Below are 23,317 nucleotides of genomic sequence, written 5' to 3'. Positions count from 1 at the left end.
GCTTCTGTCATTCTTTCCATAACTTCCTAAATGATTTTGGTTGCATTTCTGAGTTCTCAGCAACCCTAGGATTTAAGATATGCTCTTTACTTTTATCACTAAATATGTTAATAATTAATGAAAAATATATCTTTAAAGCATTTTATTAACATCATAAATAGATCGTATGTAAATTATTTCAGACTCAATATACAGTATTTACATTAAGATGTTCCTTTATCTGAAACCTCTCATCTTGGAAATATGCTATGCTGCTGAGAATACAGAATGTACAAAATTCATCAACTGTCCTTAAAGTGCAGAGTATGTGTCAGCCATTTCACAGATGACATCATGATGAGTGACAGCTGGGAACAAAGAGATGAGGTAAATAATACCAGATGATTACAATTGATTCTCACCCCAGAAATCTGAGATAAAGTATCAAAATATTTCTAAGTTTAGGCTGTACATTTCACAGCCCCCATTGGAAAAGAAGTGATGCAACACTCCTTTTAGGAGATTCTAAAGCACCCAGATGTCTTCCAGCTGTGTAGAAGCAGTTTCTTGGCTGGTCGCTAAAGACCAAAGGATGACAGTCAGGGTCAGAGGTCTAGAAACTCACTATTGACAGGAGACAGTCCCACAAGAACTGATGCATAAGCCTCAATGCCAAATTGTAAATTATGATAAAAACCAAAGACAAAGAGAACTGAAAACTAGAGTCCTGTGCTTAGTCCCTTCTCTCTGTATGGGAGGCTGTCCTGGGCAGCCACTCCATAAACAGAAAACCCTTCAATGCACATAGGAGGTCAGTGATCCCATCAAGCCAATACAGGCATTTCCATCTTGAGTATTCTGCCAACAGTCCCAAACATTTAAGGTCCGAGGTCAAATATCCTTTGTCTTACTATGGCTAGAAATAGGCTCTTTTTTTGGCTGCTTACTCTATATCAGACCTCATGCACAATGAAGTTCAGGTAAAACCATTTTCCTTTCAATATGGGGGAAACCGCTCGGAGCCTGTAGCTCAGTGAGTAGGGCACCAGCCACATACAATAAGGCTGGAGGGTTCGAGCCCAGCCCGGACCTGCTAAACAACAATGACAACTGCAACCAAAAAATAGCCGGGTGTTGTGGCAGGTGCCTATAGTCCCAGCACTTGGGAGGCGGTGGCAAGAGAATTGCTTAAGCCCAAGAGTTTGGGGTTGCTGTGAGCTGTGATGCCAGGACACTCTACCAAGGGTGACATAGTAAGACTCAAAAAAAAAAAATTCATTAAAAATAAATAAATATGGAGGAAAACAATAAATTAGCTATGCTACACATGTAACATGCTAACCTCACTCTGCTGAAGCTACATTTGGTCACATCCTATTAAGCCCAAGATTGACACTACTGAGTGCTCCAAGACAGCTTGATTTCTGTGGTTAGAGAGAATTAATGATATTTCAGAGCAGGTGTCAGTCTGTAAAATACTGAGGTGTGACTTCCTTCCTTCTCAAGATTCCCTGCAGGGGTGCTCATTTAGCAGCTCTCGGATAACTTTTATGGAAGCTACTTCTGCTTTAGTTCCCAGAAGCATTCACAGATTTTGCCACTCCTGATACTAATGAACCCTTTGAATGGTGCTGTTTTATTTTGGCCTTGAGGAAACCACAAGGAGTGTACTTACCACATAATTATAATCTTTTAGAATACTGATGTGAAATGACAATTTCCTTAGTTTTTAAGCATTAGCCATTTATCAAACTCTTAACATGTGATGTGTCTCTCGCAGTAGTTTAGTTGTCATTTTAGTTAGGAAATGTGTGTCCTATGAAATTGACTCTGGAAAATATTGGGAAAAGCATTTTTCACATTCATTTCCCACAGTTAGAATTTTGCATGTAACTGGCCAGTCTTGGCACTTGTTAAATACTAACAGTACCTCCTTTATTCAGGAGTTTCACATATATAACATCTCGAAACAAAAGCATGTTTTCATTTAGGTCAAGTGATAACACAATATCCAACAACCCAAAGATGTGCTCATGTAGCTCAAGGGTAAATTTTTTTTTCCCAGTTAGAATTGGAATGAAACATTTATTTTACTTTACTGATGCTGGGTAACCTAAAGAAATATCTTTATAAAAATAACTACCTCTTGAACTGTACCTTGGAAGTGAGAACATTGCAACCTAAAAACTTGTATACTTCATATTAATTTGAAATTAAAAAATAAATAAAGACAACTACCACGAAGTAATAAAAGAAAAAAAAAAGAAAGAAAGGAAAGGAAAGTGTTCAGGAGGGCAAAAAGAAAAAGTGCAGGAGCATCAGCAGAGTAAGATGACCCCAGGCATGGTCAAGAGACTCCCCTGCCCCCAACCTCTCTGCCAAGGGAACCATTATAAAAACATCAGTTCAGTGACAGCACAGGCCACAGAATCTGCCTAAGAAATGTTTTATGAGTGAATGCATGGTAGCTTCAGATTTATTCACCTGGCTTCAGACCCTGTCCTCCATATGCCCTGTATCAAGGACAGAATCAAATTGAGAACTCTTGTTAATCAGGGAAATGTGTCTGTTCTATATATAAACACATACACTGTGTTTTTTGCTTAACTACTAAAGATGTTTTGTTTTCAGTATGTAATTTGAAAACTCTTCTAACTTGCGGCAAAAGAGAATTGATGTCCAGTTTCACAGAGGCCTCTATGTTTTGTACTGAGGTACTAGGATATGTAAAACATGCATAAAATTTTCCTATAAATATTTCCAGCTTGTTTAGTGTCTTTGTCATTAAATAGGAATCTAACAGAATGATGACAGATTTAAGAAAACATTGTAAGGACTAGTTGTGCATAGACAAAATGTCATTTTGGTGAAATCAGTATATCCAATATTTTTAAAATGTGGTTAACATTGTTGCTATGGACCAAGATTAAACTCAACCCATAAGTATTTTAAAAATGTGAAAGACATATAAATTGCTGTGCTGTAAAAACCCAGAAAACCATTCAGAAGAAATGGTATCACTATGCTTCATAAAGCTAGTCATGTTATAAAACAATTGCTACAGGCTTTAAAGTAGCAAAATTTTCACTTTAGTTTTTATCTTTAAGTTTGAAGTTGATGAAAGAAAACATTTTAGAGGCCGTTACCCAACTTCTCCAAAATAAAGACTTTATAAACAGGAAGGAGAAAAGAGCATTCCCAGAATGAAGTGAACAGTGACCACTGTTGCTTGCAATAGCAGTGATTACACTAATTAAAAAGTAGTTCTCAGGCTCAGATGTTGGCTGTGTGTGGTCTTTTTCAACCTCCATGATAACATAAGCTCTTTTGCATGTTGTGAACAAGACATTTAATCACAGACAGTCCATAATTATTACTTAGGTTAAAATTTATTTTAGATTTATGCTGGGTCTTAAAGGAAATGGGTTGCATTCTTTTGGTTTTTTTCGGCTTTGGGAAACCCCTTAAACTTATTTGGGGGTTTTTGGGGCTTTTTAAATTTTTTGGTTGTTGTTGTTCCCCGTTTTGTTTTCTTCCGTTTCTTTGGGGTTGCCGGAAACTTTGAGGTTGATTCTTGCGTTGGTTCCCCAGTTTAATTTCTTTTTTTCGGTTAAGTTGTTCTTGACCCATTGTCCAGAGTTGACATCTTCCATCCCACTTTCCCTGCATGTACCACTAGTCTTGTGCCTAGAATTTTTTTTCTAAGTGCCTGCTCTAGTACTTACAATACCCATATCTCCACTTTTAGAGGCTACAACATACCCCTGCTGCCTGAGAATAGACTCTTCCCCTCATCCTCTATTTCACTTGCTCTGGATTCTCCCATCCCGTTGCCCAGCCCAAAGGTTTTTTTACCAAGGTGAAAATTTAGATTGCTCTATCCCTTGGACACCATCCTTTGCCCAACTGACTGAATCTCCACTGATAGGTCAGACATGATTCAGGTCAGATCGATTTCTCCCTTTACACCCCCAACCACAATCCCCCAATCTCCACCTACACAAGCAATAAGGATGACAACCCAACATAGGAATGTCCTCTCCAGCATGGAATCCATTAAGGCCAGAAAGGATCTCAAAGGTTTTCTAGCCTAATATCTTCATTTTGCAAATGAGGAAAGCAAGGCCCAGAGAGTGAAAGTGACTTGCCCAAGTGTCCACAATGAGTCAAGGCAAGGACAGACTGAGAAGCTCATCATTTATGATTCCTAATTTAGTGTTCTTTCTCTCATACCATGTCTCTCTGACAGCTAGTTATTTACTTTTATTTTGAAAACTCTTATGAATCTAGAGTTTAATATTCAAAAGAAAGCTGAATCTATTATTAAATAAATTTAATTAACAGAATGACCTTTAGTATTCTGAGCAAAAATATTCTTTAAAAGAATATGTTTCCTGAGCAAGATGGTGAAATAGGAAGCCCTAGACCCTCCTTCTCCCCATATACATACTCATTCAATAGCAAAATACCAACCTATCCCCTGCAAGAGAAATCTAGCAGCTAGGAGAAAGGCCTCTGCACCCAAGATGAGTGCAAAACCAGTTACAGTCATATATCACTTAACAACAGGGATATGTTGTGAGAAATGCATCCTTAGGTGATTCCAACATTGTGTAAACACCATAGAGTGTACTTACATGAACCTGCAGGTACATCCTGCTACACACCTGAGCTTTATGGTATGGCCTATTGCTCCTAGGTTATAAACCTGTCCCACATGTTACTGTACCGAGCTTTGTAGGCAATTATAAAGCAATAGTAAGTATTTACATATCTAAACATATCTAAATACAGAACAGGTTCAGTAAAAATACAGCATTGTAATCTTATGGGACCACTGTCATTTATGTGGTCCATCATTGACCGAAATGTTATCACTGTACATTAAAAGTGGTAGGAGAATTTGCCAGAAGCCAGCAGCACAATTCCATACATATTGGAGGACATCCTTAGCTCTCAGCTTTTCTTTGGGGAAGGAAAGGAAGAATAGGATGATGTATATAATGCTTTGATTTTTTCTGGGGCCTGACCAAAGCACTGCCTTCTGTGTCACCTGTCTCTAAGCACTAACAACCTAGAACACTACAGATGCCCTGTGCTATTAAGAATAAAGCCTAGACATCATAATAGCAAGTTAGTACCTACCACTGGAAGCAGAAGAAAGGATTGGTAAATTCAAAAACAGATTACTAGAAATTACTCAGTCAGAGGAACAAAAAGAAAAATGAAAAAATGAAGAAGTTTAAAGTAGTTATGGGGAAGTAGATCAATGTACATATTACAGGAATTACAGAGGAAAAGAAAAAAAATAAAAGAGTAGAAACCTTATTCAAAGAAATAATGACTTAAAATGTTTTCAAATCTGGGAAGGAAATGGACATCCAGATCCAGGAAACTCAAAGGATTCCAAATAATATGAACTCAAAGAAATCCACATTGAGACATATTGTAATCAAATTGTCAAAGTCAAAGATAAAGAATTTTTAAAACAGCAAGGAAAGGTACTTAAGATTATCCCTTATAAGATAATACAATTAGAGGATTTTTCAGCAGCAATATTGCAAGCTGAAAGGGAGGTGGATGATATAGTCAAAGTGCTAAAAAAAAAAAAAAAAAAAAAAACCTGCCAACAAAGAATACTATACCCCAGAAATTTATCCTTCAAAAAGGAAATAGAGACACTTTCACAGACAAACAAAAGGTAAGAGATTTCATCACTAGTTGATTTCACTTGTAAGAGTTCTTTCACTTGACATAAGAGGACACTGAACATAAACACAATAGCATAAGAAAATATAAAACACATTCAAATACAGAATAATGTATTACTGTAATGGTATAATGGTGAGTAAATCACATCTAGTATAGAAGTTAAAAGACAAAACTATTAAAAATAACTATAACTTAAAATGTGTTAACATACAATATAAATTATGACATGACTACTATAAAGTGTCAGGGCAAGGGAAGAATAAAAGTGCAGAGTTTCTTTTTGTAATAACCTGGATGGAACTGGAGGCCATTCTTCTAAGTAAATGTATTGCAAGATTAGAACAACAAAAAACACATGTACTTAATACTAAACTGGAACTATGTGCACACACGGAAGTAAAACTCAACAGAAATCAAGTAGGTAGGAGGAAGGAGGAGGGGTTGGATAAATTCACACCTAACTGGTACAATGCACACTTTATGAGTTAAGGGAACACTTATAACTTTAAATGCACAAAATCAAATTATGTAACCAAAATGTGTGTACCCCTGTAATATTCTGAAATTTGAAAAAACAAAGGTATAAAGTTTGTATAGGCAATTGAAATTAAGTTGTTACAAGCTAAAATAGACTGTTACAACTATAAGATATTTTATGTAAACTTCATAGTAACTATATAGAAAATACCTGTAGAAATCACACAAGGAAAGGAGAAGGTAATCAAAGCATTTCAAATACAGGAAAAAAAATCAATGAAATGCAATAGTTGAAGACTCTGAGAGAGGAAAAGAGGGAAAACTACAAGACAAACAGAAAACAACTAAAAAATTGGCAATATTATATTTATCCCTATCAATAATTACTTTAAATGTAAATGATTTAGATTCCCTAATCAAAAGACATAAAGTACCAGAGAGGATTTAAATACACACACACACACACACACAAAAGATCTAATTATATTATTAGCATGAAACACACACATAGGCTGAAAGTGATGGATGAGAAAAGATATTCTTGCAAATGATAACCAAAATAGCAGGGATAAAAAGCTATTCTTAAATCAGACAAAATAAAAATATTTTAATCAGAAACTCACACATGAGATAATGAAAGGCATTACACAATAATAAAAGGGTCATTTCACCAGAAAGATGTAACAATTATAAATATAAATGTACCAAATGTTATAGCACCCAAATATATGAAGCAAACATTGAAAGAATTGAAGGGAAAAAAACACAACAATAAAACAATACTACAATACCAGGAGACTTCAATATACCACTTTCAATGAAGACAGAACAACAAAAAAAAAAAAAAATCAACAAAGAAACAGTGAACTTGGCTCAGCTCCTATAGCTCACTGGTTAGGGTGCCAGCCACATGCACTGGGGCTGGTGGGCTTCAACCCAGCCTGGGACTGCTAAATAATAATGACAACAACAACAACAACAACAAATAGATGGGTATTATGGCAGGGGTCTGTAGTCCCAGCTACTTCGGAGGCTTAAGCCCAAGAGTTTAAGGTTGCTGTGAGCTATTAACACCACAACACTCTACTGAGGGTAACATAGAGAAACTCTGTCTCCAAAAAAAAAAAAAGAAGAAGAAGAAGAAGAAGAAAGAAAGAAAGAAAAAGAAAAAAGAAACAGTGAACTTAAATAACACTATAGACCAAAACCTAGTAGACAAATACAGAACATTCTACCCAATAATGGTAGCATATGTATCTTTCTCAAATTCACAGAATATTCTCTAGGAAAGAGTACATGTTAGGTCACAATACAAGTCTTAACAAATTTTAGAAGGTTAAAATCATATCCAAATATTTCTTTTCTGACCCCAATGGAATGAAACTGTAAGTCATTAGCAGAAGGAAAATCAGGATAAAATTATAACTATGTGGAACATAAACAACAGACTTTTAAAAAAAACAATAGAACAAAGAAGAAATCAAAAAAGAAATTAAAAAATATTTTGAAACAAATTAAAAAAACATACCATGAAAACTTATGATGTACAGCAAAAGTGATACTAAGAGGGACGTTTATAGCAATAAATGCCTACCTTTCTAATGAAAATCTCAAAAGAAAGATCTCAAACAACCTAATCTAACTTTACACCCCAAGGAAATGGAAAAATAAGAACAAATTAAGCTCAAAGTTAGCAGAATAAAGAAAACAATAAAGATTCAAACAGAAATAAATGAAATAGAAAATGGAAAAATAATAGAAAAAATCAGTGAAACACAGTTCAGTTTTTTTGAAAAAATAAAGTTGAAAAATCTTTAGTAGACTAGAAAGAGAAGTCTCAAATAAATAAAATCAAAAATGAAAAAGGATATATTACACCACAGAAGTAAAAAGGATCATAAGAGACTTTTATGAATAACTAACAACAAATTGGATAATCTAAAAGAAATGGATAAATTCTTAGAAACACATAATATACCAAAAGTGAATCATGAAGAAATAGTCTAAACAGGCCTATAACTAATAAGAAGATTGAATCAGTAATAAAAACCTTCCCAACAAAAACAAGCCCAGGATCAGATGGCTTCACTGGTGAAGTCCACCAAACATTTAAGGAAGAAAAAACTTTAATTCTTCTCAAATGCTTCCAAAAAATTAAAGAGGAACACACACTTCCAAACTCATTTCATGAGGCCAGCATTGCCCTAATACCAAAACCAAAATTCCAAAAGGAAAAAAAACAACAAAACTACAAGCCAATATCCCTGGTGAACATAGATACAGAAATGCAAAAATCTTCAACAAAATGCTAGCAAGCTGAATTTACCAGCATATACCATTCACCTAGTAATAGAATGAAAGACAAAAATTACATACCATCTCAATGGATTCAGGAAAAGCATTTGATAAAATTCAACCCCATATCATGGGGAAAACTCTCAACAAAGGGAAAGTACCTCAACATAATAAAGGCCATATATATATGAAAAGCCCACAGCTAACATCAAAAATGGATCCAAGTTCCTCCAGTGTCTGGCTTCTACTCTCCTCTCTAAATTTATTCCAAGTATTCACCTACTCTCACCTTACACATTATTAAAAAACAAACTTTTGTATTCTTCCCCAAACACTAGGCTTTTTCTCATTTATGTGCAGGCCATATATATATGAAAAGCCCACAGCTAACATCAAAAATGGATCCAAGTTCCTCCAGTGTCTGGCTTCTACTCTCCTCTCTAAATTTATTCCAAGTATTCACCTACTCTCACCTTACACATTATTAAAAAACAAACTTTTGTATTCTTCCCCAAACACTAGGCTTTTTCTCATTTATGTGCCTGTTTTCAAACTATCCACACAGAACATTTTCCCCACCTCTGTCATTGGCCAATTCTCATTCACTCTTTAAGATACTGTTTTCTTCAGGACTCCTCCTTCTGAGCCTTGACTTCAGGTCCTTTTTTGACCATCGCAGGTAGGATTTAGCTGAAATGGATGTTGCTGCCTCATTATGCCAAAAATATCTCAGCAACTAGAATCTATGTCCCCAGCAGCTAGCACTATGCTCAGAGCACACACAGGGTGCTCAACAGGTGTTTGTTGAGCTTAACTAAAAGAAAAAACAAATGAATTTGACTTTGCCAAACTTGACACTAAAGAACCAATACTGACTCAGAGGCATTATCTTTCTTTTCTAAGAATTCAGAACCTGCTTAAATAAGCAGTTGTAGAGTTTTTCTGAAGATTAGGCTTACAAGTCTGTTTCTAGAATCTATTTCCTTTCCTGAGACAACTAATAAAAACATTTTCCTATTTTCCATCTTTTGGTATCCATCCTATTCTGTGTGGTTTCTCAGTTTACCAGGAGTATTTACGCCACCTCACTTGCAAGACTTGGTATTAAATTTGTCTGAATGTGGACACTGAATTCATTTTAAATGATGATCGTGTCTCTTTTGAGAGCTTCACATCCCACCTTGCCATATTTCTGTTCCCTATTTCCATGTAAAGAACATTCTCTTTTATATTTATGGCTGTGGAATCCATTTAACCTAAGCGTGATGTGGCCAAACATCATATGCTCACCATTGCCCATCTTTGGGAATTATTGCTAGTATGATATCTGCCAGAGCTAAGGTAAGGATCCTATAGAGACTCTGCTGAGCTTTGCAGAGGAGCTGTTCTCTCTATTACAACAAATCCCCTAATTTGCAACAAATAGAACATCCGAAAAGAGCTTCATGATGGTTTTACCATGTAACACTTTACTCTCATGCTTTATGCTTTACTGTATTGTTACATTTTTTCCCTCCAAACAGCAACATAACTGATCTAAATATTTTTTACTTATCTTCTTACCCCTCCCCAATACCAAACAGGATAATTTCTTTGCTAAAAAATTCAGGTCACTTTGTTCAAACTTAAAATAATAATAATAAGTTCAAAATATACAGAACTGAGTTAAAATTATACATTTGGCAAATTCTTGAGTACTTCTAATATACCAGCCACTGATCCCAAAGAGTGGTTCCTGACCCCAAGAAGTTCATAGGGTTCTGATATGAAAAATCGTGCATTAGAATGGTAGGTTTAACATTTTTGCTTTCCAAAGAAATGCTAAATTCAGAAAAGTGACTCTAAGCAGACCATCTGAGAAGGGTAATGTGTGTCATCTCAATGTGGAGGTCACAGTGAACTGGGGGTCTGGATCTTCCCGGAAAATCTCAATGTGGGAGATAAACTGGTTGGCTGCTTTGATGGGTGAGCAACCAACGGATATTAACCACTGGGATTAGGCAGCATTCCCAGAGTTAATCAAGGCACAGACTGCAGGAGAGTTACTATAGGACAGACACAAGCCATGCATTCAAAACACAGCCAACACAGACTTGTCCCGGGTCTTGAACAGTCCCCTCAACAGATATCATCAAACGCTAATGGGCTGGGAAAGGATTAAGTGACCAGCCAGAATGCAGATGTTTCCTCCTTATCAAGGGAACTGCAGATACCCGGGTAACTGTGAGAGTGAGAGGTCTTCAAAGAACCCACAAAAGGGCTGGTGAGAAACAGCATCAGATTTTCCTTCTATCTGCCAGGTCCCTCAGAGACAACCATAAAAATATCCATCAAAAAAGAACAAAAACTTTCCTGGCCCGGACTCCTGCCCCGCCCCCGCTCCCGAGGGCGCGGGGAGGGGGCGGGGCGAGCCCGGGCCCCGCAAGGAGGGGAGGGGGCGGGGCGAGCTCGGGACGCGCGGAAGGGGTGGGAGGGGCCTGGAATCCGTGGGCCGGGTGTGGGGCTAGCTTGGGACGCGCGCGGCTCAGCCACCAGCAGACGCCGGGTCATAAAGTTGTGCTCAGACTTTCTGGAGTCCTACTTTTCTTGCCCATTACTCCTACGGAGTTGGAGTGGGGCCTGCACCGCAGCCGAGACCTGCGAGCGGCTGGCCTGATCGCGGAGCCAAGTGGGCCGGACGAGGCGAGGAGCCGGCGTCGCTTTCCTAGTAGTGCCCGGCACAGGTGGCGGCTGAGGGGCCCGCGTTCCCGGGACCCGGGCAGCAACTTTCTGAACTTTCAGGGGGACACTCGTCCAAACGAGTCCAGCACTGCGCGGGGAGCAGGAGCCGCGGCCCGCGACAGATGTTGGGAGTCTTCTGGAGGTTTCCAGCAGAGCCAAATGTTGGAGAAATCTTTTCGGCTTCTCTAAAGTGTTAAGTGAGCAAACACCAGCCGGGCAGTAGGTTATTGGAAACAGAAATCACAGGTTTCGGAAGAAGACAATGAAACATAAAGAAGTTGCATTTTTAATATGATACTTGAAAGTTAGTGACTGCTTACTACATTTTAATGAAACATGACGCAGAATCATTGATTTGTTAAGGTTTGTGAGGTCCTTGGTTTCGTCAGAAAGCAAACTCCAGCGGGCTGTGGCTGTGAGCCTACAAGGCGTTGAGCCAGAAGCACGCATGATTGTATTCAGAAACCACTGGGCACAGGTTGTGAGAGTCTTAGAGAAGCATGACCCTTGAAGAACACCCAGGCAAAATATGGGTCTGTCCCTCCAGATGAATCCAGTGCTGTGCATGACCCTTGAAGAACACCCAGGCAAAATATGGGTCTGTCCCTCCAGATGAATCCAGTGCTGTGCAGAATTATGTAGAACATATGCTTTTCCTGCTGATTGAAGAGCAAGCCAAGGAAGCTGCGAAGGGGCCGATCCTGGAATTCATGGTCTCTGACAAACTCTTCCTTTGGAGCCTGAGAAGGGGCTTTACTGATGAGACCAAAATTGAGCAGCTTAAGATGAATGAGATGTTAGTCACCCAGTCCCACCGGCCTCAGTTGCACCACAAGCCCATTCTGAAGCCTCTGATGATGTTGCTAAGCTCTTGTTCGGGAACAGCAACCCCTGTAGTGAAGGGGAAGCTGGTTGTCCTACTCAATCAACTCTGTTCCATCCTTGCCAAAGATCCCTCCATTCTGGAACTCTTCTTCCACACTAGTGAGGACCAAGGGGCTGCCAACTTCCTCATCTTCTCCCTTCTGATTCCCTTCATTCACAGAGAGGGGACAGTGGACCAGCAAGCCTGAGATGCTTTGCTCTTCTTCATGTCCATCTCTACCAAGAACAGCATGGTGGCCCAATAAAAAAATAAGTAAAGAAAAGAAAGAACTTTCCTGATTGTCTTGCCGCTCCTTCTTTCCTGTCATTGGAGGCATCAGAAACATCCACTAGCCATAATGGGGATAAAGTTCTTGGTAAGAAAAGAAAGGATGGGATATGCTAATTACCTTGATCTGAACACTGTATAGTATATGTATCCCATAAATATGTACAATTATTGTATCTCAATTGAAAAAAGAAAAGAAAGGTAAGAAATTCCCTACCACCCTTCTCAGAGTACAGGCCTCCCACCCTGCCATATGCCTGAATTGAGCAAATAGCAAGTGTGACCCATCACGGCAGTAAGAAAACTATTCAAACTGTTATGAAAGTACAGGGTAAATAATCAGAATAGTATATCTTCCTAGAGCGAGTAACTTTTTATCAAAGTCTTAAAGAATGAGGAGACATTCACCAAACTGGCACATTCCAGCTCATAGAACATCACCTGCCAAGATGAAGACTCACAAAATGCATGTTGGGTTGGACACATGCTGAGTTGCTTGGTGTGATTGGGACACAGGGCACAGAGTAGGGTATGATACCAGAGGTTTCTGGGGGAAAAAGTGGACAAATCAATGATTAGATTATAAGAGGTCTTGTATGTCATGGTAAAATTTCCTTTGGCAGTTGAGAAAATAATACTTATTCAGTCTGGTATCCTTCAGATTTTTAGTTTTAATTCAGATATGCTTCAGCATTGCAATATGTTTTGCAAAAGTATCATCTTTATAACTGATTTTCTGTTTTACAATCTCAGGGGATCATTTGTCCACAGTGAAGCTGATTATCTTAATGTTTTTACTTTTTTTTTTTTGCCTGTAGATATCACAGCCCAAGCAAAAACATTCATTTCAAAACATTTTTCATGACAGTATATATCTATCATAACAGCAAAAGCTTGCATAGGCTTTAAATAGTCATTTTAAGTTCATAGACTACTTTTTAGAAGACAGTGAACGGGGTATGGATAGGTATATCTGTTTGGCCAGATCGATATTCTCCTGTCAGACTTTTCCCCTCTTTAGAAGATGAACATTTCCCTTCCACATGCCCCTGAAGCATGACAGGGGTGCTGGTCCCCTTAGCCTCCTCTTTCTCAGGGGTCACTTCTCTGCCTCTAGGAGTGTATATCTGGCATCTCAGCTAACAGGATTGTTCATGCCCCATACCTTCAGCCCCAGACCTGGGAATTCTATCTGTCCCTGCGATCAGCAAATGCCATAAGAAAAGGCACAGTAGCATCTCCAAATTCAGAATCCTGGCTCAACTGTCCCTCCCCACATCCAGAGCAATTTTCTCAGAGGAAGGTGATGGGGGGCGCTGCCTATACTTCTTCAACCTTCTTTTGCTGAACTATAGCTGACTTGGCTGAGTTCCAGCCGACTGGCCAATTTTCCACAATACGGAAATTTCTACCATATAACAGAAAGCTCTTAAAACAGAGAATGGAATTCCAACTGATTTTTTGTTTATGGCACTTCCTAGAGTCAAAGTCTTTTTGCGAGTGGGTCTTTGATACGGCTTTTTGTGTTTTTTTTTTTTTTTCTCCCTGAGCTATATATAAATAGGACCTACAGGACCTGACAAATCTGATAATTGTGACACAGGTCCAGAGGAGATGGTATGAAACCTCCTGAGAGGCTGAAGCATTCTCCATTTGTCTTTTCCTATCTCCCTAGAGCCTGCCCTGCACTTTGGGGATGCTGAGTATCATGTTGATGAAAGCGCTGGCCATGTGGAGGTTTGTGTCTGGAGAGCAGGCACTGATCTTTCCCAAGCATCATCCGTCACCGTGCACTCCAGGAAGACTGAGCAGGAATCAGCAGAAGGTGAGAGGGCCACTTAAAGAATATATCATCATGAACTACATTTATAGTGGGATCCAGTCTGTCACGCACGCGTGCCTAGTCTTTGTCTTTAGGTTCTGACTACAAGTTTCTCCTATTTGAACACATAGATTGATTGTACACGTTACAACTTCTGCTGTTTACAAAATAAGTAGAATATTCAGATAACGCTTTTCATGATTCATTCATTATGCATTTGCTTGTCATGCACTCAAATTAATTTTCCCAAGTTCACAATATTTCTACATTTACTAATATGCTCGTGAACAATATTTCATACAAAAGTACCTCCATAATGGCTGAGCAAATCTAACTCCTGGAAAAGTCCAGTCATGTATCAGACCTGAGTCAAAGGCATTTTCCTTGGCTTCAAGCAGCATATCCTTATGTCACATCCCACTCACCTTTATTTATCCTAATTTGGATGATGAAGGACTCGCTGGTAGTGGAGCTAGATGACTCTGGGTACCTCTTTCTCTCATGAGCCTGTTAATTACTTAAAGAAAACTGCAGGACCAATAGGAAAAGAGAGGAACATTCCCATCTATACCGATGCTTGCATTTTCTCATTTGTAGCTGGAGCCTTTGGGATGAGGATGGAACAGGACTAGTATAGTACCCATGAAAATATTTAAAGATAAAAGCAAAACAAAAGCCAAAAAAGCCTGTTTCATGGTACCCAGAAACAATTAAAAGAAAATGAAGATCAAAGAATGTATGATTATAATTTGTTAAGTTAATAGTAATTATAACTTCTGTGTACTTGATGCCCACTATTTGCCAAATACTGTGCTAAGATCTTTGCTGTATTATCTCTGATCTTCACAATAGCTTTATACATTTATTGTGAAATAAACCTACGCTCAGTTTGCAAGTGAAGAGACTCAAAGAGATTAAATAATTTGTACAAGTAATCAGTGGACCAAGATTAGAACCAAAGCGCATGAGATAGAAAACTTTCTTTCCTTTCTCTCTTGGCAACTTTCACCATAATCTTGTTTTGTTTTCTTAATGGCATTATTGGATGCCGTTTTAAAATATTTTAAATTTATGTCACTATAAAAAGTGCAGTGAAATTTCTTTTTCCTCACCATTGAGGATAAGTTTGGAACCACCTCTCTGAAAACTTAGTATATAATTTCTAGAAAGACATTCTTCTAGATAACCACAAAACAAGCATATAATCAGGAAATTAACTTGAATACTTCTGCAGTCTAATCTTAAGAACTCATTTAATGTCCACCAACTGTTCCTAAAACATTATTTATAAGAAAGAATTTGGTTCAGAATTACACATTTGATTTAGTTGTTACGTCTGCTTTAATCTACAACAGTTCCTTTGTCCTTGATTTTCATCACCTTGATGTTTTTAAAAACTACAAGCCAGGGGCAGAGCCTGTGGCTCAAAGGAGTAGGGCACCAGCCCCATATGCCGGAGGTTCAAACCCAACTCCAGCCAAAAAACTGCAAAAAAAAATATAATTGAGCATATAAAAAAAATTACATGCCAGTTTTTGTCTGTTATAGAACATCCTCCCAGTTTGGGTGTGTCTACCTCATAATTAGACCCTGGTTATGCATCGGTAGCAGGAATATCACAATGATGATACTGTGTTCCCATTGCATTCCACCATGTGGCACACCAATTCAATGTATTCCATTACTGGCAGTGTTAACTTTGATCACCTGGGTAAGGTAGTTATCTGACAGGTTTCCCCGCTCTAATGTTACTTTTTCCCTTTGCAATTAATAAGTGTTTTATGGAGAGGTAAGTTGAGGCAATACAAATATTATTTTCCTCAATTTATTTGTGTATTAATTTATATCACTCAGGAGGCCAAGCAAGGCAGCTCATGCCTATAATCCAAGCACTCTGGGAGACTGAGGTGGTGGATCCCTTGAGCTCAGGAGTTTGAGACCAGCCTGGGCAAAGCAAGACACTGTCTCTACTGAAAATAGAAAGACTAGCTAGGTGTTGTGATAGACACCTGTAGTCCCAGCTACTTAGGAGGCTGAGGCAAAAGGATCACTTGAACACAAGAGTTGGGAGTTGCCATGAGCTAGGCTGATACTATGGCACTCTAGCCTGAGCAACAGAATGAGACTTTGTCTAAAAAAATATACAGGGTATCCATAAAGTTCATGTGCAATTTAGAATAGTGTGCATATTACAGGACATCCTGTATTTGTGTCAGTATCAATCACGCAGAGTTTCCATGTAATTCCATTTCATATGCTGCTGTCAACTACATTTGACACCTTTTCAAATAAGTAATAAAGAAGCTATGTGGTCAGATAGCCCAGCATGCAAAAATGACTAATAACAACCCAGAGAATGGCAAAACTTCATGGCTGAGTAAAATTGAGCATAATATTGCGAGATTTAACTGATGTCTGGCAAAGGTGAATGAGTGAAAACCTTGTCAAAATAGAATTCATGATTTTTACCTTCAAAGTTAAAAATTTTTAAAAGCACGCCTTTCATTTCAAGTTGAAGCTGCCTTCAGTATAGCCAGTAGGGTCTTTGTGGGAGTGTGACATGCAGAACACCGAGGAGGTGCATGAGCATGGTTGGAGGGACCACGTGGCATTTGGTAGAACACAGAAGTTTCCTCTTCCCAGGGATCAAGCCCACAAAATATGATTCTGGGGGTGCTGAGTACAATGAAGGATGGGGAAGAGTTGATGCAACCTCTTACTTTTCTCTAAAGGAAAACTTACAGCAGTGAACCCTGCAGTATCACTAGTGCCTCTTCCTCTCTCACTAGCTGGAGTAGATTATGTTGGCGTCAGCCGAAATCTGGATTTTGCCCCAGGAATACGCATGCAGACATTCATAGTGACAATCCTTGATGATGTGGGACAGCCCAGCTTGGAGGGTCCAGAGAAGTTTGAATTACTTCTCCAGATGCCTATGGGTGCAGTACTTGGGGAACCGAATAAAACCACCATTTTCATCAGTGACACCATTCGTGACTGTAAGCAGTGCTTATAGTTCCTTTCATTGAAAGACGAAAGGGGGGAGCCGCCAAAACACATCTCCCTAGCCACAGAATGAAGCTCTACTGTTTCTAGATCTCAACAGCTCTGGAAGATCAATAACATTGTGCTGTCATTAGTGTTCAATTCTGGTGATACTTACAAATATAACTTATGTGACTGCATGGGGATAGAAATATATATATATGTGTGTGTGTGTGTGCGTACACACACACAGAAGGAAGGATTGAACCCATAAGGAATTCGATTGTACTCTTGTTATCCTTGTTCTGTTTTACTTTGTTTGTTTCCAAGGCCAATGAAACACACTGCCATCAATCAAATCAACAGTTAAGATCAAAGGATCAACCTCCCTTTACTGGTTCATACTGCACTGAAGCACTTTTCAACTATACATACATATATATACACATGTACATATACACACACTCACATACACTCTTTCACTTTTTCAGGTTATTGAGATGTGGATGCCCTGTCTGAAGTGCAGATAATCCTATATCTCCTTTTTGCCAAGGGTTTAATTTTCCTCCCTGAGTGTTTATCAGAGCTGCTTAGGTAGGGAAATTTTTCACCAACTCCCCCTTCTACACTCTTTTGTAAAAAAGATAATAAGAAATAAAGTGATTTAAAATGCAAGTAGCAGAAAGGAGAAAAAAGAAAAGTAGATGATTTGCATACTTCCCAAACAGACAATTAGTTCTTAACTAATTTTAATTTGATAATATGACAATTAATATGACCCTGCTTATGCCAGATAAATCAAAGTTTCTAAGTTATTTTGAAAACTATACCTTTGTGCCTCATTATTATCTTTTATTTCTTATGCAAAACTTTAAAATTTCTGTTTCAGACATTACTAAATATATTCTCAAGCCAACATGGTACATAATAGAAACCATTTCAAGAAGCCTTCCTTCCTTGCTGGGTGCGGTGGCTCACGCCTGTAATCCCAGCACCCTGGGAGGCCAAGGCGGATGGATTGGCTGAGCTCACAGGTATGAGATCAGCCTGAGGAAAAGTCAGCTGAGCTCACAGGTTTGACACCAGCCTGAGAAGGAGCGAGACCCAGTCTCTAAAAATAGCCAGGTGTTGTGGCAGGCACCTATAGTCCCAGCTCCTTTGGGACTGAGGGAAGAGAATATCTTGGGCCCAAGAATTTGAAGTTGCTGTAAGCTATGACACCAGAGCACTCTACTGAAGGCAATAAAATAAGACTTTGTCTCAAAAAAAGAAGAAGAAAAAGAAGCCTTTCTTTCAAACATTGAGGTGGGATAAGAAGACTCCTGACTGTAGCCTGGTCTGTGTATATAGATTGAGAAATCCTTATCTACCAGAAGCCCAGGCTTTGCTTCCTTTCTAGGCTTTAGCATTCCCAACCAGAGAAAATATTTATGTAAGCTACCTTAAAACTCTTGCCCTCACCTCTCCCCCTACAGAATGAGAAATTCAGATTCAATTTCTGTTAACATCTATCTCTTCCAGTTCTGTCTGCTTCTCATCTGAATACGTATCTACCAACAGAAAATTACCCTCCCTCATCTTGTAATTTGCCCTATCACCACAGTCAAAATTTTTTTAACTCGGGCAGCACCTCTGGCTCAGTGAGTAGGGCACCGGCCCCATATACTGAGGGTAGCGGGTTCAAACCTGGCCCCAGCCAAATTGCAACAAAAATAGCCAGGCATTGTGGCAATTACTCAGGAGGCTGAGGCAAGAGAATCACCTAAGCCCAAGAGCTGGAGGTTGCTGTGAGCTGTGAAGCCATAGCACTCAACCGAGGGTGACAAAGTGAGACTCTGTCTCTAAAAAAAAAAAAAAAAAATTTAACTCAAATTCAGCAAATATCTATTGGGCTGCTTCTACAGGTCAGAGAGATGGATGCTTCACAAGTGTCAGAAATAAAGGAATGGAAAAACCACATATGGACCAAAACAACTCTCAGATATACCCAACAGTTCCCACCAATGACCTGGTTCAGTCCCCAAATGAAGCAACTGCTGTGAATTTCCTACTGAGTACCTGTGTGCCCACGGAAATTCACAGTTTTTGCATTACAGAGAATTCTGTCCTGAACCTGAAATTAATCCCAGTCTTTCAGTCTTTCCAGAAAATCATTCTTTCTCTCGCTTTGTATCTTTTGTTAAGGAACGACATTCTGATGAATGCAGTGTTTAGACATTCATCCTTTTTCTGCAGATATTACAGCGTGTTTTATGAAGTCAGTCTGTTCCATTTCCAGTTTCTACCCATGAAGATATGACAGGGAAGCAAAAGTACATTTTTTCAGGCTTCTAGGATTAAACCTAATGTATTCTGTGTAGCCCACAGTAGTCTATAGCTGAGTAAGGAAAGTAATCTACCAGCCTAAAAAAGCAAAATATGCCTGATTTCCTACCAAGAATGGAATTTGCCCACTATGGAAAATTGAGCTCATTAGTCATTACTCACATTACTCCTCCCTTATGCTAACATTTTTATAGAAAAAATATTAAGCATATTTTGCTCATTTAATACTTTAGTTTTCTTAGAGAGTTGGAAGACATAATGGAGATACACTAGCTGTCCCATGATATTGGTGCTTCTGTGGAAACTAAAATATGTTGTATATTTTATTCCAGTACCCAGGGCCCAATTTAAAAGACCCACTTATAGGATAAACAAAAAAGACAGGCAGTTAAGGGCAGTCATTTACTGGTATGGAAACACCAGCCATAGGCCCTCTGTGAGCTGCTAGACCCACCGAGGTGACCATGGACTATGAGGAGTGACCTAGTCATGAGGTCTCTGCAAATGGCTTTCTGCCAGGTAAGCACCAGAATGCTGCTGTTCCTGACCTTACTTATAATAATAAATAGTTATGAGCAGACTAAATTCCCAATACTTAGGAAATGATTAATTGAATTAGATCTCCAATTGATAGAATAGTATAAATTCTAAATTAGCAGTGATTATATAGCTATTTTCATCCTTAAAAATGTGGAAAAATCTAAAAGGATATGCCTGGAAAAGGTGATAACTCTGTGTTAGGATACTGAGATTATCCACCATTTTCTTCCAAACTTTATAGTTCCACTGGTAAACATATGTACTCATTAGCAAGTTGTTGCTACTTATGAAATTAAGGAAATTAAAACAACTATAATGGCCTTCCTCTGTTATATTATTACAACTTGTGACAGAGTATCTTGGGGTCCTTTCAGGAATGTGACTTCAGAAAAATGAAACCAGGTACCAAGAGGTAGAAGCAGGTCACCAAAACTAAGTACAATAGAAGTGAAAACAAAAAGAAAAGCTGAGTGGAGTTCAGGAACTGGGTGTCATGAAGTATGTCTCTACATATGATGGTGCAGAGACAGGAAAACAGAATTCGACAGCTATATAGCCCAAGGAGTGCAAGCCCTGTAACCTGTGAATTTTACCTTATGTGGAAAATGCATCTTTGCATATGTAATTATGTTAAGGGTCTTGAGATAGGAATATTACCCTGGATGGACCCTGAATGTAATCACAAGTGTCCTTATGAGGGTTACATAAAGAAGAGGGAGAGGTGGCAACATGAGCACAGAGGGAGAGACTGGGGTGTTAGGGCCACCAGCCACAGTGGTCCTGCAGCCACCAGGAGGTGGAGGGGAAGAAACGGATTCTCCCCTAGAGCCTCCAGAGGGCATGCTTCCCTGCTGACACCTACGGTTTGTCCCACTGATAACTGATTTGGATTTCTTGTTGGTTAAGCTGTCATGTTTGTGGTAATTTGTCACAGCAACCAGATGAAACTGGTACCAAAGACAATGAGATATCAGCAGAGTTCACTGGTGTTAGCAACAAAGAAAAATGAAGAAAATGAGAAAGCACACTCAGCATTCAGACAGAGCTGACAATGTTTACTATAAGGTGATCTCTGTACAAAGATTCCCAGCCCTGTCCTGGAGACATGACTCGGTCTGTCTTACAGAGGAAAAACTGGTAAGCAGCATCAACAGGCATACAGTGTGAAAGCAGTGTGAACCCCAACCTGAGCCTTCAGTAGATCTCTATAAATCAAATTTATAATGATCAGATAAAGGGCAAATAATAATTCAGTAATAAAGATCCTCATATCTTTAGTGAAAATTTTCAGAGCAAGGGCCATATTTGCAGCTTTTTCTCCAGTTTTCCTTTTGCTCTTTGATTCTACAATGGAATATCAATAGTAACCAAAAAAAAAAAAAAATGGTAGGCAATCAGGAATCATCACAAGAACTTGCCCTCTCTACTCTACCCCTATTAACTTTATAGACATACATTTCCCTGGATTAACTGTGACCATTTTATCACATTGGATTTGTCTCTTTTTTTAAATAAACATTACAGATGAAGTCCCATGTTACCTCCACTCCCACTGAGATTACCCAGCCATCTCCCCATTAGCTTGAGTTTGGCTTTACTTGTTCCAGGCTATTTTTAAACTTTCATCAACAATATTACTATTATTATGTGTGCTCACATTATTACCATCCTATTGCTATTTATTGTTTTATAACTTTTTTATTTAATCTTTTATTTTTAATACATTTCTATTGACAAAGGTAGATCTAATTTATTCATTTAATCAACCGTACAGTATTCTGTCATAAGTCTGATCATTCTTCTATTAATATGCACGTAGATGGGACTTAATTTTTCACTCCTAATTTCTTAAAATGCTGACACCAAAGAATCCAGGTACAATGAAAGAACATAAGAATGAAAGCAAAATGTATTAGTTAGCTTTTGCTAGTGTTACAAACCACTCCAAAACTTACTAGCTTAAAAGAACAAGTGTTTAGTTACTTGTTACTAAACTTTAGTAGCTCATGATTCTACTGGTCAGCAAACTGGGCTGGGCTGGGCTGGGCTCAACTGGTGGTTTTGGTGCACTCCCTCATGCAGTTGCAGTCAACTGGCACCTTCACTGGGCCTAGTTAATCTATACCTTATACAGGTAGTTGATGGGCTATAAGCTGAGATGCCACAGTTCTGCCCAAAAAGCTAGGTCAAGCTTATTCACATGGTAGTCCCAAGGTTCACAGCAGAAAGAGAGGGCAAGCTCCATATGTATGATGTAAGCATACATCATATTTGCTCATTCCTCACTGACCAAAGCTTGTACTCTTGTTACCATGGTTTCTTTAAAAGCCATCGTGAAACTCAGTGGCATAAAACATTGTCAACATTTATGTTGCTCACGTTATCTCCAACATAGGCACTAATCAGTGGGGTTAACTCATCTCTGTTCCAGTCAGCACCTTCTGGGATAGTTTGATAGTGGGGGCTGGAGTTACCTGCAGGCTTGCATATCATGCTTCTAGGCAGTTAGTGCTGTCACCAGAGACCTTCACATGACTGCTCCATGTGGCCTGGATCATCTCACAACATGGGGACTAGGTTCTGAGGGCAAACTTCCAAAGAAAAGAAGAGTCAGGTGAAAAAGTGTTTTATGACCAAATTATACACTGGCACTTCTGCCACATTCTGTTCATTGAAACAGTCACAAAGGTCCAAATAGTTTTAAGAAGAGGGAAATAGACTTGACATTTGATGGGGAGTGGCAAGTTTCTAGAGAAAACAAAGACTAGAAATATTCCTATGGATGGTTTTGCAAAATACAATCTACCACCACAGGTTGCATAGCTAAGTCCAGATTCAAAGGGTGGCAGAGTAGTCTCCATATCTTGGGATGAGCAGCAAAGTAAAATTAGAAAGGGATGTACCTACATGGATGGGAGGAATTATGGCAGCCATTTTGCAAACAAGGTCCCCATACAAAGGCTATTTTAACTACTACTTGGAACATACTGAGGCATGCTATTAGGCAATCTTTTGTCTCTGCTATATAGCATACATAATATAATTGGGAATTTACAAATACTTATAAATTTTACCAGCATCTCTGATGAAAACTGAAACCATATTTCATCTTGCTGACTAGCCATCTGGAAGCAACATGTAACTTGTTAGCTAATTTTTTTTTTCATTCTTTTCAATAAAGAAAAATATATATGTATACGTATACACAAATGCATTCTCTAAAGCTCAAGTATATAATCTGTTTTTGATTCTGCTTCTTGAGCTTTTTACTTACCTTTAAAAAAAAAAAACTCCATGCATTTCATGGA

The 23,317-nt window shown here is 38.6% G+C and overlaps 1 protein-coding gene across 1 annotated transcript in view; it reads left to right on the top strand.

The window, feature by feature from the left end:
* FREM3 (FRAS1 related extracellular matrix 3) overlaps positions 1 to 17,379 on the top strand; it is a 90,347-nt gene extending 72,968 nt beyond the window's left edge. The window contains exons 7-8 of the mRNA XM_012805412.1: positions 14,013 to 14,162; positions 16,949 to 17,379. Coding sequence (XP_012660866.1) covers positions 14,013 to 14,162; positions 16,949 to 17,175 — 377 coding nt within the window. The 3' untranslated portion in view covers positions 17,176 to 17,379. The remainder of the gene's footprint in view (positions 1 to 14,012; positions 14,163 to 16,948) is intronic.
* Positions 17,380 to 23,317: the final 5,938 nt, after the last annotated feature.

Source organism: Otolemur garnettii, unplaced genomic scaffold (genome assembly GCF_000181295.1).
Source record: "Otolemur garnettii isolate 467f Iridium unplaced genomic scaffold, OtoGar3 scaffold00041, whole genome shotgun sequence".
Classification (NCBI taxonomy): domain Eukaryota; kingdom Metazoa; phylum Chordata; class Mammalia; order Primates; family Galagidae; genus Otolemur; species Otolemur garnettii.
This window is presented reverse-complemented; position numbering and strand designations above follow the sequence as displayed.